Consider the following 20,199-nt stretch of genomic DNA (forward strand, 5'->3'; position numbering starts at 1 on the left):
TATGTTACTGTGGACACTGGGGAGAACACCCCTCACTTACTACTGCAGCAAGTTCTAAGTTTCAAGTGGTCCTCGAGTTCACATTGCCAGTAGACCTATTGGAAATGAACAGAAGCCTAATTCAGATAGTCAGATAGGGGTCAAGTGGCATTGTCAAGATGTTCAGCACCATGTCTCTGGAAGTTGGTTACCACAGTTGATTGGTTTTTGATGCAAAGTGATGCCAACATCATGAGTTCAGTTCCCACACCGACTGAGGCTTACCATGAAGGTCCCACCTTCTCAACCTCACTCCGTAGGTTAAACTCCCACCAGCTGTCTCGCTAAATAATGAGAGAGCAGCTCTCTGGTGACTTGACCTTTTGCATCAAGCAGCATTACCAGCACTTCTTCCTTAGGTCCCCAACAGAAAAAAGAGGTAATATGAGTCAGCCAACAGCCATTTTAAAGGAATTTTTAGTTGAAACCAGAGAAATCTGGAATCTGAATAAACCCAAAATTCTGCAGATACAGGAAATCTTAACCAAGCACAGAGAATGTCGGAGAAACTCAGCTGGTCTGGCAGCATCTGTGAACAGAAAAACAGTTCATCTTTCGAGTTTGGTATTACACTTTCATTCTGAAGAAGTCATACTGGACTCGAAACATTAAGGCTGAAATCTGGTTTGGCTGAAGGGGTTCCATCACATCATCCCACTCCCTGATATGCACACTGATATTGACCTGCTGCTGCAATCTACCAGCTCTGTTAACACCCTTTTGTTTTAAAACCCACGATGAGCAATTTCTTACGTCTGGTATGTTGACAAATGTTTATTTATAATTAAATTAAAGGATCTCTTGTGAAAGGCAACATGGTAATCACATTAAAACTGCAGCATAAATGCAAGTCATTGGTTATTCATAAACTGCAGGATTAATGCTTGCATATCCTTCCTCACCCCATTTAAATTGGGCTCGTTCAGCCAATCAGGACTCCTGCTGATATCTTTGGGTGTCAGAGGTGGGAAAACCAACATTAAACTGCTTAGTACATGCTCCAGTGATTTCACTTTCAAAGTTAATTTTATATCCTTTAATAACAGTTGTATTTTCTGATTTGCAGGGAAGACTTTCCTGGGACTGAAAGTTGCCAAGGTGCTTTTGGCTAATGAGAATATTTGGCAATCTGGTACTGGTTCACCTATGTTGGTGGTCTGCTACACAAATCATGCACTGGATCAGTTTTTGGAAGGTCAGAGGTTCCAATATACGATGGATAGTTAAGGCTGTTGATTACCATTTCATAAATGTTGGACCAATGCAATAATTGATTAATGTATGGCATTGTCTGTTGTTACAATTTCTACCAATATCACAATTATGTGCACATACTGATTCCACATCATCCATCTGACCTAAGGAGGAGAAATGTCAACCAGGTTAATTTTAAGATGATGGCTCTTTTACTTCTGAACTCTCACACCAAAGGATATAGCTCCACTCCACTCTATCAACTCCTTCAATCACCTTTATACACCTTGATTATTGTTATGGCCAGGTGAGGAAGGGTGAATTGCCTCTCCTCTTCTCAACTTTCCACAGCAGGCTGCAATAAAGATTGATGGCTCTTTTTAGCATGAGGTTATGCCTCTGTGTAGTGTAAATGTAGCTATTAAATGTCCATTGCATCAATATGGAGCTAAATGCAAGATTTTCCTGAGTGACATGCAGAGAAGTTTTATTATCTGCTAACCTGGAAGAAAATATGATAAAGACAATTTCTTCTACTGCACATTGGCTTCATGAACGTTTGGCTAACTTGCATGGTCAGTTGGGCGCGGTGGCCATTTGTAAGTCTGTGTGTTTCCCTCAAGAACCATTTCAGTTCTTGGATGTCTTAAAATCAGGTGACGGGATTTGAAAATCAATAGTCCTTTTTTTTAATCACTGATGTAATATTAGAACATCTTCACTTCATTTTCTGTATGCCAGGTAATACAAAACTAGTATATGCAACCTGATTTCACTGTATAACCCTTTTAGCCATTGGAATCATTCTGATCAATCTGTGATGCATTCCTTCTAATATATCCTTCCTCAGCGAGCATTGGCCAGAATTCAATGTTATGTTTCAGACGCTGTCTAACCCAAGCTGGATGGAGATTTTTAGAGACATATGATTTCACACACTAGATGAGTACTGAGACAGGATCAATACACAGCTAATTGTAAAGGGGTTTTCTCAGTGAACTTGTTGGTTGTGTTAATTCTGTTCCCCTTTTGGAGCATGAATAAGTAGTCCTTCCAATTCACCTCTCCTGAAGATGATACAAATTTAAAAATATCAAAGGAAGAAAATAGACAAGTCAATTCAGTTCTTGTTGATTTATTTTAATAATTCTTGGAGTGTGAGCATCATAGGCAGGGCCATGTAATAGGCTCGTAATATTGGGGATGTAAGTGAGCGAAAATTTCAATGGCGAACTATGGTACTGGTGACATTTCTGCTTGGGAGGTTGGAGGGATTGGGTTCAGAATAAATGCAATAGCATGAGTCTGATTACCCATTTTAGTTCATTGGAGACTGAAATAACTCCACCGAAGCCTGTGATTAAGTCATCCTTTATTTACACGTACTTGACACTGGTCTGGCTTGCCAGCTCTCAGAGTGGACAGAACTTCCAACATTCCTGTCAGCCATGGCTCCCTGATTGAGTCAGGTTAACAGCCCCAATCGGGGATCTCATAGCTAGGCGGTCCACCAGACTAGGCACGTTACAGTCACCACAGAGACGTGGGCCATGCCACTGAGAATGGGAGGCAATAAAAAACACAGTTCAGGGTGAAGTGTCAGCAGGCAATGAGCCAAGGACCTGATTTCAGGTAGAGCAAACATGATGAACTGGGGAAGGGGGTAGTGGGGGAATTGACAGGAAATGAGGTGTAGAGATCTTCCATGCTCCACATCCTGTTGTTCTTCGTATTCAGGGATGGGATTGCATGTGTTTTTTTTTTGTCCAGTCTTAGTTTCCCCAGGAGATTGATGCAACTGAACAGTTTGCTGGATCATTTTGGAGGGCAGTTAAAAGTGAGTAGACCAGTCTGGGTACAATTATAGTGTCATTGAGTCACACAGCAGTTGGCAAATTTCCTCACTTCCAAAGAAGTTTGATGAAGCTCGCTGTTTATTTTGCCTCTAATTTCCAACTGAGTGTCAAACAGTATTTGAAGTGTCATTTGTTGTTGACTAAGGAACTGTTAATTGTCTTATGAGACTACAAATGAAGTGACCTGCCGTTTTAGGGATCCTCAAGTTTCTGGACACTGGGCTGGTCAGAGTTGGAGGAAGGAGCAGTAATAAATCGCTGTCCAGATTTTCTATGCACAAGCTAAGAAAGCAGCATAACTTCAGGAAAGATCTGCCAGGATATTTGAAAGGTGCACAAACTGCGGTGAGTTTGACAAGTTGAATGTTTTCAATTGAGGGGTGTGCTCATTTTGCAAACACTGAGTGCATAACATAATTAAAATGCAAACTGACATTAGAACGTGTCTTTCTGTCAAGTGCATCTAGTAGGCACAGAACTTGCATTTGTACCAGGTCTTTGAAAACCTCAGTAAAGCCTTCTAGAGAACTTTACAGCAAGTATTTGAGTGTAGTTACAATTGGTAATGTAGGGAATGCAACAAGTATTTTGTGCACAGCAAGGAGCCTTAAATTACCGGTCTTGCTCTCCGTCCTTCTCTTCCACTCCCCCTCCTCTGCTGCCCCTCACCTGCTCGCCATCATTCACTCTGTCTCTCTTTGTGTTGGGGATGTGTGGCTATATATTTGACATGTGTGGCAGTTTTAATGTCATGGCAGGCTGGAAACTACCACCATGGCTGATTGAGCTCTGAGGCCATATCACTTCCATTCCCTAACCATACCCTATCCTCAGACCCACAAACCTCTTCTCGGGCTGCCAACAGAATCCTTGCTGCCGTAACTAAATTCAGTCCATCAAGTCACAGTGGCACAGAAGGAGACGTTGTTTGGAGATAGTAGGGACTGCCAATGCTGGAGTCTGAGATAACAAGCTGTAGAGCTGGATGAACACAGCAGGCCAAGCAGCATCAGAGGAGCAGGAAGGCTGACGTTTCGGGTCTGGATCCTTTTTCAGAAATGGGGGAGGGGAAGGGGGCTCTGAAATAAATTGAGAGACGGGGAAGCGGTGATAGAAGGTAGAAGCCACAACGATGCCACCCGAAAACTGGAGGAACAGCACCTCAAATTTCGCTTGGGAACCCTACAAACTAATGGTCTCAATATGGGCTTTACAAGCTTCAAAATCTCCCCACCCCTGACCTCATCCCAAGACCAGACCACTTCTCGTCCCCGCCTCCTTAACCTGTCCGTCTTTTCTCCCACCTATCTGATTCTCCCACCTGACTGACCAACCCCCACCCCCACTTCCCTCACCTCTACTAGCCTCATCCCCGCCTCCTTGACCCTCCCACCTACCCGGCCCTCCCTCCTCACTGACCAACCCCCATCCCAACTCCCTACCTACACTCACCTTTACTGGCTTCATCCCCGCCACCTTGACCTGTCCTTCTTCTCTCCATCTATCTGCTCCACCATCTAACTTCTATCACCGCCTCCCCCTCTCTCTATTTATTTCAGAGCCCCCTTCCCCTCCCCCATTTCTGAAGAAGGGTCCAGACCCGAAATGTCAGCCTTCCTGCTCCTCTGATGCTGCTTGGCTTGCTACGCTCATCCAGATACACACCTTGTTATCAGGAGACTTTGTTTGTTTGGACACCGCATCCCAACTAATGGAAATCCAAAAGTAGCTCGGAACAGCCCTTAAATGTGCATTCAAGGCTTGAAGGGATTTTAGTTTAGGTCCCTGATTTAGTTCCAAATTCAGCAGTATCCTACCCTTTTCTGTGCCTCCACCCCATTGGTGTTCCAATATATTATATTGTATAGTATGGAATAGTATTGGTTTGCATTTGTCAGCTGCCAGATTGTACAGGAGTCAGCCAAGTGGAGATTGACTGTTTCTCTAAAGTGAAGAGAATACTTCGTCACACTTGAACAACCCTGAATGTTTAGATCAGAGATTGTTCTGAGGCTCAGGACACTGTTTCTGATTTGATCAAGGAATTGTGGAATCTTGCAGCACAGAAGGGAACCATCATATTTGCCTTGGCTCCACAGAGCCATCAAATGAATCCTGCCTGCTTGCTGTTTTCCTGCACCCTTGCTGTCTTTTCCTCTTCAAATACTTAACCAATTGCCTTTTCAAAGTTAGTATTGAATCTACTTCCAGCACATTTTCAGGCATTCAGTCCGGATCACAATCACTTGTTCTATGAAAAAAAACTTCATTGTTCCCTCCAGTTCCTTTGCTATCTGTCTTACATCTCTGTTTCTTTTTGCTGACCTTCCTATTAATCCTTATGTTATTCTGTTAAAAAGCCATCATTATTTTGATTATTTGTACTAAATCCTTCCTTCATCTTCTCTGCTGTGATCATATGAAAATGTGTATCTGGAGCAGGAGTAGGTCATTCACCCCACACGCACCTGCTCCACCATTTGATAACATCGTGACTGACCTGACTGTGGTCACAATGCTGTTAACCTGTCCTTTGCCATACTCTTTTATACCCTTGTGAATCTATCTAACTCGGTCTTAAAAATATTCAGGAACTCAGTGTCTCCTGCTCGTAGGGAAGAGCGTTCCATACACTAATGATCCTCCGAAAGTATTTCCCCATGTTTCTGTCTTACAGGAAGTAGCCCTTATTTTCAAACTGTGCCCCCTAGTTCTGTTCTGTCCCATAATGGGAATCCTTGTCTCAGCATCCATCCTATATATTTTAATAAAATCAGCTTTCTTTCTTCTAAATATCAGTGGATGCAGCCCAACATTTCCTGATAAAATAACCCCTTAATCTTAGCAATCAGTCAAGTGAGCCTTCTCTGAATTGCTTCTAGCGCAATATCCTTTTTTTCAGTAAGGAAGCTGAAACTAGATAGTATTATAGATGTCATCTCACCAAGATCCTGTGTCATGATGTGGCGGTGATGGTGTTGGACTGGGGTGGACAAACTCAGAAGTCACACAACACCGGGTTATAGTCCAACAGGTTTATTTGAAAACACAAGCTTTCAGAGCCTCAGTCCTTCTTCAGGTGTTAGTGAGAGAGGTAGTATCAGACACAGAATTTAAAAGTAAAATATCAAAGGTTCACACCATGGATGAGGATGTATTAAACAAACCTAAGATGCTGTTAAATCTTTAATGAGTTGGAAGGATTTAATTGATTAATATGTATATGTAAATCCCCAAATTCCTTTCAAATCATGGTCCTGAGAGAACTAATAGTTTTATCAGTGTGAGGAGGTGACAATTTAGGTCAGACAATGCATGTTAGGTGTGAGACCTTTTTTAGAATCTGTTTGTATTTTAGTTTGGAGTCAGACTGGTTTTATTTCCAAAGTAGGAATTTATTAAATGCCATATTGACTGTCTATAAATTGTGTGCTTTTTGAACAAAATATAACCTTTAGTTGTCTCAGGACCGCGACTTGAAAGGAATTCGGGGATTCACATATACATATTAATCAATTAAAACCTTCTAACCGATTTAAAAATAAACAGCACCTTGGGCTTGTTTAGTACATCCTCATCTGTGGTGTGAACCTTTGATCTTTTACTCATAAATTCAGTGTCTGATACTACCTCTCTCACTAACACCTGAAGAAGGAGTGAGACTCCGAAAGCTTGTGTTTTCAAATAAGCCTGTCGGACTATAACCTGGTATCGTGTGATTTCTGACAGATATCATGTACAACCATTGCTAAGCTTCCGTACGTTTATATTCTGTTCCCTTTGTCATAAACAACAACATTGCATTTGCCTCCCTCATCACTTGCTTTGCATGCTAACTTTGTGATCCATATGCCAGAACACCCAATCCTTTTGTACTACAGAGTACTGCTTCCTCCTTTTAAATAGTACATTACTTTTGTCTTCTTGCCAAAGAAGACAAATTCACATTTCCCACATTATACTCAAACTGCCAAATTTTGTCTACTCACTTAACCTATCTATTTCACAACCTGTTTTCTTACCTACCTTGTGTCGCCAGCAAGTTTATCAATCGTACATTTGATCTCTTCATCCAAATCATTGATACAGATTGGAAATAGCTAAGGCCCCAGCACTGATCCCTGTAGCACTCCACTGATTACAGCTTGCTAATCCAAAAATGAACCTGTTCATTCCTGGTTTTTTTTTGTTAGCTAACTAATCCTCTATCGACACGAATATGTTAACCCCATACCATGAGCTCTTGCTTTATGTAACCTTATCAAATGATCACTTTGGCGTATGGAATAGTGAAAGCATTAATGTAAATGAGGTACAAACAATCCAGAGAACTGGCCACACATTACCTCTAAGCTGTGTTGTACTCTTTTATTCCTGCAGCTGATTGAAGAAAGAGAAGTGATTCAACGTGACATTGAAATATTAGCCGCATCATTGGCTGCAAGTGAGAATGGCGTACTTCAGTTGTATTCTTTATCCAAATACATTTCTACAAATCACATGCAGAGTCTTCAGGTGGGAATGGTATGTGTCCAGATGTGCATATGCATGTCCAAACAGGAAATTGTTAATAAATTGTTAATAGTATTAATATTATCTCGGATAGTTATCATGAACAGAAATATTACTGGCTTGAGAAGACAGTTTTGGCCTTTCAAGGCCCCAAATCAGAGACTGCTCCATCCTTCATTCCTGCTCCTTCTCATTAATTGATGACAGATTTTCTCCCTATAACAGATCTTCTCCGTTCAACAATTCACCAAGGGAAGAGGAGGAGGTCATAGGGTCATACAGCACAGAAACAGACCCTTAAGTCCAACCAATCCATGCCTAACATAGTCCAAAACTAAACTAGTCCCACCTGCCTGTTCCTGGCCGTATCCCTCCAAACCTTTCCTATTCATGTACTTATCCAAATGTCTTTTAAACGTTGTAATTGTACCCACATCCACCATTTCCACATTAGTGAGTTTTTCATTCTGCAACTGAAAAGTGATTCTCTTGCATTGTCCAGTATTCACTGGCAAAGTTATTAGATTTCTGTCAAAGTTACAGACTTCTCATATTGCTGTTAAATTTTGCTTGCATCACAATTTTTAAGAAGCATTTTGCACAAGATGTTTCTTGACTGCTCCCATAAATGCACTGTGCATCCCTTAAAAAGCAATCTGCTACCTGCCCAACATTTGGGTCTGGTGACATCCTAGAGCTGAATGTGGAACACTATCACTATACTGATTAAATAGATTGTACCACATGCTGCTGCATATCTTGTCTTCAGTAGTTGGAAAAATATACTGTTAGTAGACTTAGCAGTCAAGGGTACTTAATCCTAAATAGGTAAACGGTGACACATTTATACAACAGATATAGTTAGTAAAACATCGCAAGGCATTTTATAAAAGCTGAACAGAGTCATGTTTGGTGATAGATGAGGCCTAATGGTATTATCACTTGATTGGTAATCCAGAGATCGAGGTAATGTCAGGGAACCCAAGCATCCCATGGCAAATGGTGGAACCTGAATTCAATAGAAATCTGCAATTAAAAGCCTATGAAATGTGATGACTATGAAATAATTGTCAATTGTCATAAAAGCCCAGCTAGGTCATGAATGTCCTTTATGGAAGGAAACAGGTCAGTCTGCTGTACATATGACTCCAGGCATACAGCAATGACCTTTAACCCTCTGAAATGGCCTAGCAAATCATTCAACTGATGGAAAGGAATAAAGGAATGAAACCAGATGGCCCACCTGACATTGACCTAGGTACCAGGAATGATAACGACAAACATAGCCCTGTCAATCCTACAAAATCCTCCTTACCAACACTTGGGAGTTAGTGCCATCATTGGGACAGCTATCTCATAGTTTAATGAAGCAACAGCCTAACATACTCACAGTCTCACAGCTTAGACACACTGTCCCAGACACATCAGCAATTTCCATTTTTGTCTCTTATTTACGGTATCCACAGTTCTTTCATTTTTTTAAATTTCCTATACTTAATGCACTGATCAATAAAGGGAAGCATACCAAATGCCTTCTTCACTATCCTGTCTACCTGCGACTCCACTTTCAAGAAACTGTGAATCTGCACTCCAAGGTCTCTTTGTTCGGCAACAGTCCCCTTACTCAATGCTGGACCTAATATGTCACCCCTTTGACTGTTATCGTAGGCTGATATTTGATCATTGTGAGTACGAGTAACAATGAAGCAAAGAATTAACTCAAGCACAGCTTTGAGTAAAACATTTACCAACCAATAACTGATATTGTGAATTACTCTTGTCCACGATCAAAATAATTGTTAAATAGGTATTATTTACATTTTAAGGAGGCCTGTGAAGATGGTTCCGCTGGTTGCTATGACATACTGGATTGGTTAGGAATATTACCTACACACGGTTGTTATTTCATGTTCGAATCAACAAAGTCAGAGGAAAAGACAGAAAGGGATCTGGTGGAAATGGACTCAGATGCCATGGAGGCAGAGACTGGTAATATCAAAAATTCTAACTCTTTTTTTTCTTAAATTTAAAAATAATTGTAAGTAAACGTACTAAATTCAATACAGTCCTACCAAACCATAGAGCTGCTTTCTCATTAGAGAGAGAGAGACAACTGGTGGTGGTTTATCCTAAGGGCCACCAGGCTTCCAGTGAGGGGAAAGGTTGAGAAGAAGAGTCCTTTATGGTAACCTCAGCCGATGTGCAAATTAAACCCACGTTGTTGGCATCACTTTGCATTGCAAACCAGGATTTTCAGTTTTTATTTCTAGGAATATCATGTTTGGTGCTAATTATCAATAAAGAAGAAAATATTCTCTCTTCTACTGAGTGCTTTTTTTGTCTTGATCAAGACATTAACTACTACGTGTTGATATCTTTTAGGAAGTCGCAGTGATCTGTCGGATGAGGAAGAAGATGATGATGGTGATGATGAGCGATATCAGGTAACTACAGAGGCTGGGCAATTACAAGTAGCAAGTATATATATATGTATATATATCTCTCGCTCTTTGCGCACCTTCTCAGCAGCTGTGACATTGTATTCTTTGCCCTGTTCTATTACCCTATTGCACTTTGTATGGTATGATCTGCCTTTACTGCATGCAAAACAAAACTTTTCACTGTACCTAGGTACATTTGACAATAATAAATCAAATCAAATTGAATCAATTCAACGGGATGCGAGTATTTGAATGGAACAAAACCCCATGCAATGTGATATGACCATATAATCTTTTGTTTTAGGTATTGGTTCAAAGTCCGGTATTTACCAGTCATTGAGACCTCCCACATGAATAGTCAGAAGTCACACAAAACCAGATTATGGCCCAACAGGTTTATTTGAAATCACAAGCTTTCAGATTTCAAATAAACCTGTTGGGACTATAACCTGATGTCGTGTGACTTCTGACCTTGTCCGTCCCGGTCCAACACCAGCACCTCCACATTACATCAGTAATCAAGTTTGAATTTGCTCATTCCAGTGCAGAACATAACAGCCCACAACCCTTCCCAAATTAAGTCCAGCTTAAATCCAATGCTACATAAGCTCTAGCAGTAATTGAGAAAATAAATAATTCATGTGCAGATTTGACTCCAACTTTTGTCAAGCAGTAATGTGATTATTCCTAGGTATGATCAAAATAATGGTTAACAAAATGGGGTTCTTTATATTTTAAGCTGTTTCCTGAAGGTGGTCCCTCTGCTCAATCTCAAGAAGTGGAAAGATCAGATTTAACATCTTTATCCAAACATTATTCAAGACCTGAAGAGGATGCAGAGGAGACAGACTCAAACGCCACCGACTGGGATACGGGTAATATTGAAAATTCCAAGTGTTATCTAAATTTTGTAGCCCAGTTAGGATTGATGAGTATTTTTCTTTCATTGTGGGTAATAAGTCTGTGGAATTCTTTACATCAGAGGACTGTAGAGGCTGTGTCATTAAGTATATTCCAGCCCGAGACAGGCAGGGTTTTAATCAGTAAGGGCATCAATGGTCGTGGGGGGAAAGGCAGAAAAGTGGAGTTGTGTTCAATCAGATCGGTCATAATCCCACTCAATGGCAGATCAGGCTCAATAGGCTGGATGTCTTACTTCTTCTCCAATGTCTTAAGGTATTTATTTAAACTTAAAATTGAAATGTAAGTAACTGTGATCTTTATGGGTGATTTGGGTTGAGGAATGTTCATCACAGTCAGTTGAATAAACCTGAGCAGTTACTTAAACTAAATAACAAGATCTGCTGACTTGTTGTTTGGCTTTGTCATGAGTCATAGAGGTGTACAGCACAGAAATGGATCCTTCGGTCCAACTCGTCCATGCCGACCAGATATCCGAAATTAATCTAGTCCCATTTGCCAGCATTTGGTCCATATGCCTCAAAGCTGTTCCTATTCATTTACCCACTCAGATGCCTTTTAAATTATACCGGCCTCCACTACTTCCTCTGGCAGCTCAGGTTTTTGCTTTGTTTTGGTTTCTGTGTTTTCTACTGCAAATAATAGTTCTGTTCCTTCATGAAGGGATAAATTACCTAATTACTTTCAGGAACTTACAGTGACCTGGCTGAAGAGGAAGAGGCAGTGGAAGATGATGACGAGCTAATTCAGGTGACTGAGGAGGCTGAGCTGTTAGAGGCAGACAGACTGATTGAAGACGATGACATTCAGAAACAAGTGAAATATGCGACTGCCCGTTTGGCTGAAATCCGGGATAGGTTTCTGGCCTTTAAAACTGAAGGCACTGCACTCCTTTCCAGATCTCAAGCTGAGAGTAACAGTGATGGTGAATGGGAGGTACGTTTTTAAAAAATCTTTGTTTTTGGGTATTTATCATTGGCGTTTATTAACCAGTCATAGTTCTCCTTGAAGAGAAAGAACATGTGTTTAGATAGTGCCCTTCAGAAGTTATGAACACTGTTTCTAAAGAATAGTCCCTGTTACATTATTGGAATTATGGCTACCAATTTCCACACAGTCAGACCCTAAAAGCAGACAATTTATTTAATTGATGCTAGTTGAGAAATAATGATTAGCCAGGATAGAGCCAAGCTCCCACACTTCGCTTCAAATCAGCACCATGGGATATTTTACATCTACCTGAAAGGCCAGTCTGGTCCTCTCAACTGAAAGGCCACCCTTGACAATGTAGCACTGCAATATTATTGCATTAGAGCATCCAATCAGGGTTTGTGCTCAGGTCCCTGGTGTGGGACTTGAAACCACAAGCTTCTCACTCAGAGGGAAGAGTGCTCCCAACTGAATCATTGTTGATGACTTGAGAAGCTAGTAGTAAGTTGTCTCTGCTAACCGCTGCAGTCTATGTGGCGAGGGAGCACTCAAGACTGTTAGGTCAGGGCGTTCATGATTTTGACCTAGTGGTGAGGAGGAATAGTGATGAGAAGGAAATGTCCAAGTAAGGATGGTGTAGAGAACCGGGAGTTACGGTATTACTATGCACCTGCTACCCTTGCTTTCTGTGTGGTGGAGTTACATTTTTGGGAGATTTATTGAAGATATAATGCGGACGGCAAAATTATATGGACAGGGTAAACATCAGCATACCATTTGGCTAATGTTAATAATGCCTCCATGTGCTTCCTGACCCAGCATGCAATCCTTAATAAGTCTGCCCCAAGAGGCATTATGGGAATCAAAAATTCTCATTCAGTGAGAATGCTTTGGATCTCAGTTTGAAGTCTTTTATAGCTCCCAAGTATTCAAGAATGTGTCTGATGTAAAACGCATAGATGTTGAATTAACCGTAAATAGAAAAGCTACAACAGAGTTGGTTAACAAGCCAGGCCTGCCTTTTCACATTGATACTTTGTCTATCAGTTCCTGTCTGTTTAGTTTCAGCATACTTCAGGGAGCTGTATTAATTCACACACCTTTAAGAATGATCAGATAATTGTAAAACAGTAAGAGAAATGAACAACTTGTACTGACTGGCTCCTTATTTAGTATTGTATCAGCAGCTAATGGAAGCTGCTTGAGAACTTCAAAATATGTGATGTAATGATGTAATGAATTTTGGGTAACCTTTTCTTACCAATTGTGTTCAATTCTGGTTGCTACATTGCATGAAGGATGTGAGGACTTTGGAGAGGGTGCAGAAGAGGTCTACCAGAATGCTGCCTGGATTTGAGAGTTGAGCTATAAGGAGAGGGCAGAAAACCTCAGGTTATTTTCTCTGAAGCGGCAGAGGCTGAGGGGAGACTTGATTGAAGTCTACAAAATTATGATGCATTGACAGGGTTCTCTGTCTGAATCTTTGCCCAGATTTGAAATGTCTAATACAAGGGGACGTGCATTTAAGGTGAGCGGGGAGCGGGGAGCGGGGGGGAGTTTTAAAGATGTGAGGGGCAAGTTTTTTTACACAGAGTGTGATAGGAGCCTGGAACGCGCTGCAAGGGGTGGTGGTGGAGGCAGATACAATAGAGGCATTTAAGGAGCTTTTAGATAAGCACATGAATGTGCAAGAAATGGAGCGATATGGACCAAGGGCAGGCAGAAGGGATTAGTTTAAATTTGGCATCATGTTCAGCACAACATCATGGGCTGAAGGGCCCATTCCTGTGCTGTACAGTTCTCTGTTCTAACCAAGTAAATAGTATTTATTTATGTTACCTGAAGTGAATCTCCAGCCTTGCCATGACAATCTCTAAGAGAATATTTTAATGTTGTATGGTGTAAAGAACGTTTCTTCCTGGTATGTTTCAATTTGAATTTATTTTTGTGTTACATCAGTATTCTGTGAATTTTTGACAAATAGTTTACATTTACTGTTAAACAGTTTGAGTTAAAAAATTCTTGAATTTCTCAAGCCAATCATAAATCTATTCATTGAGATATGGGACTGCACTTTACTCCAAAATCAGGTAGCAATAGAGAATGAGAGGGAATAGACCTAGTAAAAATGTAGTTGCCATAGTCCTGCTGGCTCGTAGGGTGGCTGATTCATTAGTGAGAGACAGCTGGTGGTGGTTTAACCTGAGGGTCACTGCTCCTCAGGCAAGGGGTGAGGTTGAGGAGAGTTCTTCACGGTAACCTCAGTTAGTGCAGGAATAGAACCCATGCTGTTGCCATAATTCTGCATCACAAACCAGCCATCCAGATAACTGAGGTATAACTAATCTTCCATAGAGACAGGGAGGTTTACTGCAATGCGTTGGCTGATTTGTATGTTCTTCAATGTATCTACCACTGCTGTTTCTTCATCTGAATAAAGTTCCCATTTCTTATCATCATTGAATCCCTACAGCGTAGAAGCAGGCTAAGCGGCCCATCATGTTCACGCCGACCCCCGCCCAAGACCATCCCACCCAGACCCAACCCCCCAACCCTATCCCTGTAACCCTGCATTTTCCATGACCAATCCACCTAACCTGCACATCTTTGGACTGCAGGAGGAAACCCACGCAGACACGGGGAGAATGTAAAAACACCACACAGACAGTCACCCAAGGCTGGAATCAAACCTGGGTCTCTGATACTGTGAGGCAGCAGTGCTAACCACTGAGCCACCATGCTGCCCGGCGTATTTGTGCAATCACACCTGAGCCAGTTATGATGGGTAGGGGTATCTTAGGGATTTGTAAGAAAGCTGTGGATTACTGTCAAATAAACCAAACAAGGCTGCATGCATTGCAACTAACCTCATGTAAACTGAAGTCAGCACAAATTATAATTGCATATCATTTAGATGGCATTAGAAAGGTTTGTGTTCCCAAAATATAACTGCACTTGCAGGAGATACTGTTTAACTATGTTCCTTAAAGTCTCAATGGGTGAGTAAATCCAGTTCTTTCTCTCCAAGATAAACTGAGCAAATAAGATGTTTTAATAGGCCGAAAATCGATGTTAACACCAATCCATAACCATTATGATTTTTTGGTTAATATAAATGTCTATTTTAAAAATGATGAGATTCTAAGATTGTAATAGTGAAAATGTTGTCTGAAATTGCATTGATGAATTTGACTCCTGGTTATTTCTTGAGGGAGCTATGGCTGTGCTCCCTGCTCTTCTTGCACTTTTGTAAGTCAATAGGAATTGTGCCCCATAGTGATGAGAAACCCAGTATGAAAGCTGACAGCTTGCTGTAACCCTTCTCCCAGCCCACCACAAAAAAGAGTCAGTGTTCTATTGATATCAGAGGGCCAAACCCTCTTTGGGAGCAGATTCTCAACTAATTAATACAGAAGAAAAGCAGGAGAACTTTTGCTGGGGAACTGTTCTGCTGCAAATGCAATATGTCAACGTGACAGATCATAGAATAGAATTCCTACAGTGTGGAACCAGGCCATTCAGCCCATCAAGTCCACACTGATCCTCCGAAGAGCATCCCACCCAGACACACCCCCTACCATATTCCTGTAACCATGCACCCCCCATGGCTAATCCACCTAACCTATACATCTTTGGACTGTGGGAGAAAACTGGAGCACCTGGAGGAAACCCATTCAAACACGGGAAGAATGTGCAAACTCCAACAGGCAGTCTCCTGAGGCTGGAATCAAACGCAGATCCCTGGCACTGTGAAGCAGCAGTGCTAACCACTGAGCCACTGTGCCATCCACACTAAGCTTGCTGCAATAGTGTTAGTACATAAAGCCAAACTAACTTTCAACACAGTTGGACAGCTTGTTCTAGAATATACAGGACAGAAAAAGCCATTAGAATTGTAAAGATGGTCCAAAGTAGGCAAAAGCAGATTATTTCCAGTAGCTTGGGATCATGACTTGGGGACTGTCAATAGAAAGTTGAGAGATTTAAGGCAGTGGAAATAAAAATCCTCTTTACATAAATGGTTGAGAGGCTGTGGAATTTACTGTCAGGATTGCTAGCTGAGTCAGAAACTGTCAATATTCAAGAACAGGTTAGAGAGCTGGCTGAAGGTAAAGGAAATGAAGGAATATGAGAACAGGGTGATAAAAGTGATTCAAATTATTTATTCTGATGCAATGTAAAGGCTAACATCAACTGGTTGCTTTAAAGGCCTATTTTATGTTGTAGGTTCTGTTTGAGATAAATGGCTTATGGCTAATTTCAACTGAACAGTGATCTTGGTTTAACAAGAAATGGTAAATCTCTTCTAGCTGTATGCAATGTTCAGAATTATAATTTACTGCTTCAGTTCCAACCATTCTGAAGCTGGTCCTGGTATCAAACTGCCACCTGCACTATTAAATGTTTGGTGAGACCATACACCCTAGAAACACTGATGAACTACTTATTGCTAGCTCTCATTGTAGTGAATGACTCTTTACTGTTTTTAAATAGCAAACCAAGGAAACAAAGGATAAGATACGAAAAATGGTAAAGAAACAGTTGAAGCTTACAGACTATATGCCAGAAGATGAAGCTGACAGTATCGATAATGTTTGGGAACTTGCACCCCTTGATCGCTGGAGATTGTACAGGTTTAATTTCTCATTAACTTGCTAATTAATTGTGCTTGAGATGATATGTAAATTATGTCTTTTTAGATTAAATATTTCAAAAGGTAACATTTTGACAACTTTCCGTTTGACCCCATCCACCCCACTAACCACTGCTGCTACAATAAAACCTCCCTTGAAGACTTAATCATCATGGCAGGATAATCTTAAAAATGACTCTGGTATAGTGCAGGTGGAGTAAAATGTTTCAGTAAACTGTAATCCAAAGTTAATTTCTTCATGGTCAAAGTGTATGGATGTGAAATACTTTGAATCTGCAGCATTGATGTGATAAAAGTCACATTGCCGATGGTAGTTTGACATAATCTTAGAAAGATGGAACTTGCTTCAATATTAAAAAGTGGTTTTAAGTTTAATGGGGAGCTGTGCACCACTGCAGACCCTCCCACCCAACTTAACACAGAAATTGAACACAGGGCGTGGTGCTAATTGCTTTAAAGAAAGACTTCCACCGCTATCTAAGGAAGAAGTCTCATCTTAGACAAATGCCAGCCAAACAGATGGTTGAGCAACACCAGGCAGCAGTAGTCTCTGTTGGGGCTACAGGTAGACCCACCATGCCTAGGAGCACAGGTAAGTCCAAGTTTTGAGGTCTCAGTGATGGAGATGAGAGAGGACCAGGGTCAATAGGCCAGACTGGAGGATTGACTGTGGAGAATCTCCTTTTTTTTTTGGAGAGGTCTTGTCTCTTATAGGCCCACTTGTTGATGGGATTCCTCACAGTGTAGGTCTCCCCTTGTAGCAGGTAAAATACTAGCAGTAGTGTGATAACACTCAGCAATTGTCCATTTTTCTTTTTATTCATTCATATGATTTGGAAGTCACTAGGTGGGCCAATATTTATTGCCCGTGCCCCATTGTCATTGGTGAGGTGGTAGTGAGCTACATCACAGGTCTGTTTCTACACTAAACAGTAGAAGCAGCAAGCATTAGACAGAGGTCGGTGACTTCGCAACCAACAGTCTGGATCTACACTTCGCACACCTGCTATGTTGAATCCTGGATAATTAAACAGCCAACAGAAGGATGTGTCTCCACAAACACCCCCATCCTCAATGATAGGGGAGCTCAGCATTTTAATGCAAAAGACAAGGGTTACCAACTTCAGTTGGAGTGCCTATTGGATGACCCATTTTGTCTTGCTCCCAAGGACTTCAGCAATACAGGTGTCAGACTTCAGCCAATTCAGTCCACTCCAAATAATGTCAAGAAATGGCTGAATACAATGGATACTGCAAAGGCTTATTCTGGCAATAGTATTGAAGGATTGTGCTCCAGAACTAGCTGTGCACATTACCAATTTGTTACCATACAGCTACAGCACTGACATTTTCTCAGCAATGTAGAAAATTGCTCAGCTATGTCCTGTACACAAGAAGCAGCGTAAGTCAAACCCAGCCAATTACCACCCTATCCAGCCGACTTGCAATCATGAGTAAAACTATGCAGTTGGCTATTGACAGTGCTATCAGGTGGCATTTGCTCAGTAATAACTTACTCACTGATTCTTAGTTTGGGTTCTGCCAGAGACACTCAGCATCTGACCTCATTACAGGACAAAAGAGCTGAATTCTAGAGGTGAGGTGAAAGTGACTGTTTTAGACATCAAGGCAGCATTAAATCCAGTATGGTATTGACAAGCTCTAACTGGAGTCAGTGGGAATCAGGGCGAAATCCCTTTGCAAGGAAAGTATTTGGCATTGTTGGAAGTCAATCATCGCAGTCCCAGGACACTTCTGTGGGAATTTCTCAGTGGAGTTCGTAGGCCCTACCATCTTCAGCTACTTCATCAATGGCCTTTTCTTCATCATGAAGCCAGAAATGGGGATGTTCGCTGATGATATGCAATGTTTGTTTGTTATTATATGCCTTTTTTATTTTCTCTGGGCACCTTGATCCTACTGTGTTCCAATCAGGCATATACCCAGGCACATCGAGCCTCACATCCAATAAAACCACCAATAGGGCAGAGTATGATCCCGTTATTGAGGGCTACTGTCAGTCTGAAGCTGGCAGCTCTTCAGAACCAGCTGCGCCTCCAGGAATAGTGGCCACTGCCTGTATTATAGTGCCATCTACCATGAGAATCCCTGACGGATCTCCGGATAGATATGAGTGTTGGCTATGGGAGTTGCAAATGGAGACATTGCCACCTGGTTGGTGTAAGGAGCTTAGCAGTAAGGGCAGAGGATAGCAGTTAGGGTTTGCTGAGCAACCTTTCTAATGGCAGGTCCCCCTTTTGCCTTTTAAGTGGCTACTAAATGGCTTTAGTTGACCTCCAGGCCAGAAAGCTGTCTGCATGCCCGTCTGTCCCAGATATGATCAATAGGAGGTGGAAAGGCAGTGGGATCTCCATCTTGCATACTGCTGCTCAATCATAGAGCTCCTCTGCATCTGAACTCACCTCTGGGTTAGTTTGGGGGGGAAGGGGAGACATTAAGTGCCATCTAGTATCTGCCAATGACGGATTGCCCAGATGATGGTGTAATGAGGTGGTTTTATTTCAGGTTGTGGTTGTCAAAGTACCAAATCGAAACCAGACTTAAAATATTAAGACATGAACAGCAATATCAGAAAATTGTTGACCGCCTCCTTGAGTTGAGAAACCAAGAGGAAATGATCATCCTTAGAACGGCTAAAGTGGTGGGAATGACCACAACAGGTACACTAAGCTACTTATAACAGTGATAATAAATATTCTTTTTACATTTGCTTGCTTTCATGAACTACAGTTGGAAAATATTAACTCTCTTCGTTGTGATATTTGCTTTGCGTAGTTCACAAACAAAACTATGCTTTAACTTTCTTGAATTTTAGTTTAATGCTAGTTTCAACAGCATTTTATTATCTCTCACTTCAGATCCTTGGATAAAATTACACCAAGTACATTCTCCAGTGGGCATTGGGTTTACCAACATTTTTAATTTTATTTCTCCTCTGCTCCTTGAATGATTTATATAGTCATGAGAAAATTTGTACACACTGGAAGGAAATGGAGGCCATAGCAAAAATGCGCTGTCCTGTGTATTGGCAATTTCTTTTCTCTCACATGTATGAGCAAATCATTAATAAAGTAGATCATTTTGACCTTTTATTTCAAGGAGGATGCATTATTCCTCATTGCTCCATAGTTTTGCACAAACAGCTATATTGATCCTGTTATGAGAGGTGACTCTGGAGAATGTATCCTGAGCTGCACCCCATCACCATCACTCTTGAATTCTCTGCTAGCTGAATGAAAATTTCCTCCATTATTGGGAAGACTTGATCGCTGATCCAAACTCTGTTCCCTAGCTATTGACTTTGTCCTGGCAACACACTGCCAACAGTCTGAGATTGAGTAAGTCTGTTCACAACCTTGGGTTTGACCCTGAGGTGAGCTTCTGATGTCATTTGGTGTCATCACTAAGTCCACGCCTTTTCATTTCTATAACATCTCCTGACTTCACCCTGTCTCAGGTGCTCTGCTGTTGTAACTTCTTTTATGCCTTTCTTACCTCTATACTTGACTATGTCAATGTACTCCTGGCTGATAAAATCCTTGTTCTACCCTCTACAAAGATCTGCTGCCCATGTCTTAACTCACATCAAGTCCCATTTACTTGTAACACAGTGTGGAGCTGGAGGAACACA

General features: G+C 41.3%; 1 protein-coding gene across 1 annotated transcript in view; it reads left to right on the forward strand.

The window, feature by feature from the left end:
* The window catches only part of LOC109917670 (NFX1-type zinc finger-containing protein 1-like), a 62,905-nt gene that overhangs the window by 33,420 nt on the left and 9,286 nt on the right, over window positions 1–20,199 (forward strand). The window contains 9 exon segments of the mRNA XM_048609284.1: window positions 1,106–1,234; window positions 3,286–3,434; window positions 7,470–7,613; window positions 9,428–9,590; window positions 9,984–10,045; window positions 10,782–10,917; window positions 11,652–11,899; window positions 16,388–16,527; window positions 19,074–19,228. Coding sequence (XP_048465241.1) covers window positions 1,106–1,234; window positions 3,286–3,434; window positions 7,470–7,613; window positions 9,428–9,590; window positions 9,984–10,045; window positions 10,782–10,917; window positions 11,652–11,899; window positions 16,388–16,527; window positions 19,074–19,228 — 1,326 coding nt within the window.

This window comes from Rhincodon typus, chromosome 2, assembly GCF_021869965.1.
Source record: "Rhincodon typus isolate 14 chromosome 2, sRhiTyp1.1, whole genome shotgun sequence".
In the NCBI taxonomy this organism is placed as follows: Eukaryota; Metazoa; Chordata; class Chondrichthyes; order Orectolobiformes; family Rhincodontidae; genus Rhincodon; species Rhincodon typus.